Source organism: Theropithecus gelada, chromosome 15, assembly GCF_003255815.1.
Source record: "Theropithecus gelada isolate Dixy chromosome 15, Tgel_1.0, whole genome shotgun sequence".
Classification (NCBI taxonomy): domain Eukaryota; kingdom Metazoa; phylum Chordata; class Mammalia; order Primates; family Cercopithecidae; genus Theropithecus; species Theropithecus gelada.
Genome location: NC_037683.1, coordinates 27,822,795 through 27,829,859, shown reverse-complemented (window position 1 = coordinate 27,829,859; position 7,065 = coordinate 27,822,795). Strand labels below are relative to the sequence as shown.

The following is a 7,065-nucleotide window of genomic DNA, read 5'->3' as shown; positions in this document are numbered from 1 at the left end:
GACAGAACAGATACCTCGTGGGCTATTTCTTCACAGGAATTAAAACATCATTGTAAGAAAGTGGTTAAGAAGCACAAAGCCAGGTGTGGCATTTGTGAAAATGGCAAGATAAACAGCCACAGAAGTGTTCACAGAACACTTAGTGCCTACCTAGATGGTGTACCAAGCACATTCAGATACCTAGTTTAATCTCCACCATCTTTTGAGTTTATTATTCCCTTTTTACGGACAAAACTGAGGCTCCAAGAAACACTCGCTCAAGTTTACCCAACTGGCAAGTGATGGAGCCTGAATCTGAACTGATATCTGACCATTGGTGACCTTGTGAAGGTTTCACAGGTTCCCCACACTGACCAGACAGAAGGACTGGTGCAGCCAGCATTGCCTGTTTCCTGTACGAAGTCTGAGCTTTTTAAGGACTCTCCACTTTGTATAATGCCCCTCACCTTTTTTTTTTTTTAAAGACGGAATCTCGGCTGGGTGCAATGGCTCATACCTGTAATCCCAACACTTTGGTCAGGAGTTTGAGACCAGCCTGACCAACATGGTGAAACCCTATCTCTACAAAAAATACCAAAAATTAGGCATGGTGGCGGACACCTGTAATCCCAGCTACTCAGGAGGCTGGGACAGGAGAATCGCTTGAACCCGGGAGACAGAGGTTGCACTTAGCTGGGATCGTGCCATTGCACTCTAGCCTGGGCGACAAGAGCAAAACTCCATCTCAAAAAAAAAAAAAAAAGAGATAGGATCTCTAACTCCTAGGTTCAAACGATCATCCTGCCTAAGCCTCCTGAGTAGCTGAGATACAGGCATGGGCCACTGTGCCCACCTTGTATACTGCTCTTTTGACAAGTCTCTTCCATCTCTGAGCTCATGCCCAATGGAGTTAAAGTAACTCCCCCACATCCCGAACGGATGAGGAGCCTATTGTTATCAACAAGATAGCTATTTGCATTTGTAGTTAGATGATCTTTCATCCTGTGGAACTGTGGCAACATAAGTATTGCAGCAGGTGTTAGTATCCCAGACCTCTGAGCCCTAAATGTCAGCAGCGCAGTTCACCCCCTCCACTGAGTACAAAAGATGCTCCCGTGCATTTCCAGATACATTTGAAGAGGATGGGGCTGCCGCAAGGCTGGAGCTACTGAATGTGAAAACAAGAGACACCATAATGTTCACGCAGCCCTCCATCTGTTACCAGCGGGTTCCACATCAAGGATTCAACCAACCATAGGTCGAAAATACACTACTGAATATATACAGACTTTTTTTCTTGTTATCCCCTAAACAATACAGTATAGCAACTTCACATAGCATTTGCATTGTATTAGGTATTGTAAATAATTAACAGATGAATTAAAATATACAGGAGGATGTGTCTAGGTTATATGCAAACACGTACACCATTTTATAGCAAGGACTTGAGCATCCTTGTATTCAGGAATCTTCAGGATATCCTGGGACCATTTCCCCCTGAATATCAAGGGATGACTGTATATCCTCACCTATCAGAAAAACCCTCAAACTTACATCTTGTCTTATTTGGGTGGTGTATCAACCACTCCAAGGATCTAAGTTCTTTTTTGACTGAAAAGACTCTCCCACCTCCTAGCTGGGTGACCTTGAACAAGGTAGCTAAACTCACGGAGCCTCGGTTTCATCTATAAAGTGGGGATTAAGCTTGCTGAGATTAGTAGGCCCTAGTGCAGAGGCCCATGTTCCTTCCTGGCCTTTCCTCAGCTCTTCCTGTCCTGAGCTGCCCTTGCCTGTCCTCTTAGCTCAGGGGACATGGTGAGATCATTGCCTAACTTACCTGCCACAAGTTTAAGGAGCAAAGCTGTGTAAAGAAATGAAGTAAATGGGGAAAGGTGGAGTCCCAGCTTTAGTGTAATTATCTTTGATGGCACAAATGGAGAGACAGTTGCTAGTCCCCTAGAGGAGTATGTAGGCAGTTTTCCAACTTTGTAATGGAGAATATTTCTTTATACTGGAGCTTAAAACCACTTGGTTTTTCTAAACATGAAATATACGTCTTGGATATTTTGATGCATTTTGTACATTAAAACCCGTGGAGGGGAATCTAACATTATTTGCAGCAAATCAACCAACTCAAATTCTGGCCTCTGAAAGCTTATTCCACATATCAAAAAACCCACAAAACCTCAAAATGTTATCCTTACGTATTTGTGATGGTATCTTTTTTGTACAATGATATCTTTTTTCCCCCCCTGAGACAGAGTTTCAGTCTGTCACCCAGGCTGGAGTGCAGTGGTGCAATCTTGACTCACTGCAACCTCCGTCTCCTGGGTTCAAGCAATTCTCCTGCCTCAGCCTCCCCAGTAGCTGGGATTACAGGCATGCGTCACCACACCCAGCTCATCTTTGCTGGGGATTACAGGCGTGAGCCACTGTGCCCAGGCTGTAATGGTATCTTAACCACTCTAAAATTGTGTCAGAGCCTTAAGCCACCAGGCAAGGTTGAAACTGGGGAAACAGAAATCAGGGTTTTAGACACTGCAAGGTTGCAACTTACCAAGCAATAGCCTGAGCCCCCAAATTCTATCTGATTGGTTCCTGGATTCTATCCCATCCAGGATGGGAGCTAAGCCTTTGCCTCTGTCCAGAGTTTCCATCTTCTTGAAGCCAGGATTATTAAGCTTGGCGGAGGGGAATCAGAACTCTACCCTGTGTCCATTCTAATCAGGGCCTCTGTATCTGCCTGGAGGAAGAAAGACTTATTCCTCCAAATCCCAGACTTCCCCTAGTCCACTGATCTAACATCTTTCACCGTTAGATTTCACCTAACACTCCATGAACTACATGGTGGCAAGAGGTCGTCTCATAGAAGCAGCAGCTGAATGAGCACACCCCTTCCTGCTAGTAAGGGCCATCTGCCACCCCTGGATAATCCTACTCTTCTCTTCCCTTAGTTCTGGCACTCAGCACCAGCCCAGTAAATGGTCATAGAATGAATAAGTGAATGAATTAATGAATGCAGAACAGTTTTACTGCAACCGGCGGCAAGACATCCAAAGAGAAAGCTGAAAAGAAACAAACACACATTTACCCACAGAATTCAAGCTCACGTCCCAATTTTTTTTTTTTAGCAACCCATAGTAAAAAGAGCAATGCAAAAAACAAATCCACTGATTTTGAAGCAGCTCCAGTGAGAAATGCAACTTGCTATGTGAGCTAGTCAGGTTCCTGGATACCATTGTACAGCCCTTTGGCACAACTTGCTGTGGAGCTCTGTGGTCAGAACCGCTTGTCTGCCCTTCCATGACGCCACACTCACATCCGGAGGTTGCTCCACATCTCCCAGTCCTTCAAGCTGTTCGTTTGTTTGTTTGTTTGTTTGTTTTTAATTGTTCCCAGAAGCAAACACGTGGTCTAAACAATCCCTGGATTGTAAAATAAACAACACTACAAAGGAAGACACCACCAAATGAGGCTCTACAGTCACCATGCCCAGCAGCAACCGAAAAAGGTTTGGTTTCTTGTCTGGGAACAGCACTCACCCCACCCCCCAAAGGAACTGCTTGGTCCAAAAGATGGAGAAGATGAGCAACAGAGTGACACTGAGGATGACGGTCATCAGGTAGGCAAAGATGCGGAACTGAGGATTGCGGAAACACTCCCTCGGAGAGTAGTGGCTGGGGATGGGGATGGGCGTAGGCACGGTGGCAGAGGCCGTGTCTGGGGGCGGCCCAGTCTGGCCCCCAGGCTGGGGGCCGAGGTCCAGCGTGTAAACTCGAGGCTGGCGCAGGAAGTAGCGGCTCTTGGGCTGGTCTTTGAGGCACAGCTGACGGCCTTCCAGGATGACATGGTGCGGCTCCAGGCGGAGCAGGGTGAGCATGGCAGTGTCCGTGGGCAAGTCAGTGACGGGCTGCCCCAAGGCCAGCACCGTGGGCTGGCGACAGAGCGGGCACAGCAGGCGGCGCTGGGCTGGAGTCACCAGGCTGAGGTGGGCCAGGCATTCCACGCAGAAGGAGTGGCAGCAATCCAGCATTTTGGGGGTATGGAACGTGTTGTTGAAGGGATTCCAGCAGATGGGACACTCGGCCTCAAGCTCCCGGCCCTCCTGCTCAGCCATCCTCAGCCACACACAGGGAGGCCTCGCGGGAGACGTCCTGGCAGAATGGGGAAAGGAGCAAAGGAACAGCCATGAAGCCCCATCCCTGTGCTTGGCCTGGGGCAAAGTGTTCTGTGGGTGTTGAAAGGTGTCATCACCATGTTTTACTCAGGTTCAAAAGCGTTTTGTTCTTGATCACCAGTTCCTAAGCCATCGAGTGGAGTCGAATGCTCCTGCAGCCTCCCCTCTGTCAAGGTGAAGGCCTGGGCCACCCCTACCAAGAGCCCCCAAGTGAGCCGGCATTGGAGGAGACAGCGCCCCGGGCTTTGGAGCTGGACGCAAATGCTCCTTATGGTCGGTGTCTGTGGCCGTGGCTGCCCTGAACCCAGGGAGCTGGGGGTAAGCCGCAGTCTGTGGATTTTGCTAGAGGACAAATGTTTCCTTCCCTGCTACCTCAAATCCCTGACTAGCGCAGAGATGGGTTTTGTGAATTCCCTGGTCTATCCCTCCTATGGGGACAAATGCCAGCCCTCTTTCCCTCCTCCCCTTGAGCTAGAGGGCCAACCCTCCAGATCCTACGCACTCAGTCCTTGGCCTGGCAAGGGGACCCCTGGAAAGGCTTTTCTCCCTACCTGGAAGGCTTGTAGAAGCTCCTCTGCCCCATTTCCCAGATCAGCCCTCCCAGAGCCTCTTCCCCTTCCAAAGCCTCTTCCCGGTCCTCTGCCTACCCTGGCTCCTCCTCCCTCCCTTTGTCCTGGGAAACCTTCAGGGCACGCACCTGGGCTTCTGTGGGTTCCAGGGTGGTCAGGCAGACTGCACTGGAGGGCCTGAGGCTCCAGTCGCTCCCTCCCCTGAATTGGCAAAGCTTTGGGAGACTGCCTTCTTGCCACCAACCCAGGGGCCTGTCTCCATGGCAGCAGGCACGCAGCACCTGGGGCTGCCAGGTGGCCCAGTCTGCAGCCTCTTGAGCACACCTGCTTGGAGCCAAGGCCAGAGAGCTTCCTGGGGGGTGGGGTGGGGAGGGAGATGGAGGACCTGAGTTCCCCCCAGGGCATGGCAACTAATTGAACCTGGAAGCCAAACACCTGTGAGATTGTGGGCAGTCCCTTCAAGACCTGGCGTCCCTGGTCTGGAAAGGTAGGGTGGCAATTTCCTCTTTCTAGATGTGGAGAGGGTAAGGGAGTCTTCTGGGCTTCCTCTCTCTCGGGTCCTCATTTCTCTTCGAACGTGGCTGGAACCTCCTCCTTGCACAAAGGGGCTGCCTGCTCAGCACTTCGGTTGCTGTGAAAGTCACCTACTTGGAAGCTTAAAAGCTCCGACTATCAGATTCAGTCCAGTCACCCACTGATCTTTTAATGTGCCTAAGTAACTGCAAGCAGCGTGTGCAAACCTTGCTGCCTTCTGCTTTGTTCTTAGCACACAGCGGGTCAGCCTTCTGAGATCTTAGAGTTGGTCGTCCCACCAACCTTAGGGAGTTAAAGCGGGGAGTTGGAGGGAGGCGCACTCCAGCCCCGCTTCTCCATTTCAACCAGAAATACTTGGCTTTTCTCTGTTTTTCATATAGGTCATTTGAATAATCTGAAGAGTTGAGCTACTGGGGAAAAGAAAAAGTTTAAAAACCAATTCTCCATCTGAATTACTCATGTTGCAGATGAGAGACAAGAAGTGACTCACCCAAAGTCACCCAGCTAGTTAATGGTGACGTGGGACCCATGTCTTCAGACTCATGGTTTTCGAAAAGACGGAAGGCTACATCCACGCCGTCCACCTACTCAGTGTGTGTTACTAGCTAGATAATAAGTGTTTGCATGTGATCAGGAATCCCTCACAGCCAGAAGACTCATGGGAGAAATCCAAGAACTGTGCAAGAGGGGATCTGGGGGGAAGGGAGTCTCCCTAAAGCCCCTGATATGATATCATCTATCCCGACTGAGTCGATGTCTGAAGCAAAACCTGCTCTTTATACTCTTTGACCCGTGGCTTCCTGGTTTTCTTCTAGACCTCTGGCACTGCCCCAAACAGGGAAGGAGGAAATGAAGATATGTGGAGGGAGATGGAGCCCTAAGCGAAACTAGGGTAGTTTACCAGGGCTCTGCACCAGTGCTTTCTTCTGCGGCCCATTCATCCACTCAGTCATTATTGAGGGCTTACTCTAGCCTAGGTGCTGCGCAAGGTATTATTGGGTATTATGGTGAACAAAATAGACATTGTCTTTGACCTCATGACATTTAGAGTGTAGTGAGGCAAAGAGATATTTAATGATTAGTGGGCAATAAATAAATACACAGTTTTAATGGTTGTTAATAAAAGGCAAAAAGGAAAATGGGCTTCGGGTGCTTGGTCGCTGCTCCTGATGAGACCACCAGAGAATGTTTCTGCAAAGAGGTGACAGAAGAGCTGAGACCAAAGTATATAAGAATCCAGCCACACAGAGTGGAGGAAGAGCGTTGCAGGCCCGGGGAACAGCATGTGTGGCTCTGAGGCGAGAAAAATTCTTCCAATTTGAGAAAGTGAAAGGAGCCCAGGGTGATCAAGGTGTGGTGGCTGGAGCCAAGGTAGGCAAGGTGGGGAGGGACAGGATGCAGGACCTGTGAGCGAAGTTCATCTGGATTTTATTACAGGGGTGAGCGGTAGGGTAAGGTACCTGATCCTATTTCCATTTTTAAAACACTATTCTAGCTGCAGGGCAGAGGACAGACTGAGGGGACAAGACCGGGAAGGGAGCACCTGTTCGGGCTGTAGCAGTGTGGCTCAGGCATTCGATGGTGGTGCAGGTTAGGCAGTGGTGGAGAAGATAAAAGGGGATGGGATAAGTGATATCTTTGGGGACAGAATCAAAGCCACTTCCCAAGAAGCAGTGGAGCTCTAGGGATCCAGTTGTAGTTTATGTCAAGGTTCATGACGCCAGATCCATGGCTATTTAGGGCTGTGATTCCAGTTGAATTGCTTGACCTCTCTGTGCCTCTATTTCCCCTTGTGAAAAGGAAGCC

General features: G+C 49.4%; 1 protein-coding gene across 2 annotated transcripts; it reads right to left on the bottom strand.

Moving 5' to 3' along the window:
• Nucleotides 1–2,988: 2,988 nt before the first annotated feature.
• RNF183 (ring finger protein 183) lies at nucleotides 2,989–4,932 on the bottom strand. 2 transcript variants are annotated; one of them, XM_025360239.1, is made up of 2 exons: nucleotides 4,854–4,932; nucleotides 2,989–4,133 (listed from the first exon to the last, which is right to left on the bottom strand). In XM_025360239.1, the coding sequence occupies exon 2, from the start codon at nucleotides 4,094–4,096 to the stop codon at nucleotides 3,518–3,520; it is 579 nt and encodes a 192-aa protein (XP_025216024.1). In that variant the 5' UTR covers nucleotides 4,097–4,133; nucleotides 4,854–4,932; the 3' UTR covers nucleotides 2,989–3,517. The 2 variants fall into 2 exon arrangements, with proteins under 2 accessions (XP_025216024.1, XP_025216023.1); XM_025360238.1 differs by lacking the exon at nucleotides 4,854–4,932 and adding an exon at nucleotides 4,708–4,771.
• Nucleotides 4,933–7,065: the final 2,133 nt, after the last annotated feature.

What these genes read in the sequence shown, in the direction of transcription:
- RNF183 (XM_025360238.1), bottom strand. Translation starts at nt 4,739, where the DNA reads ATGGGGCAGAGGAGCTTCTACAAGCCTTCCAG. An exon ending in AGCTTCTACAAGCCTTCCAG is followed by an intron (nt 4,134 to 4,707) that starts GTAGGGAGAAAA and finishes CCATTCTGCCAG; the next exon opens with GACGTCTCCCGCGAGGCCTC.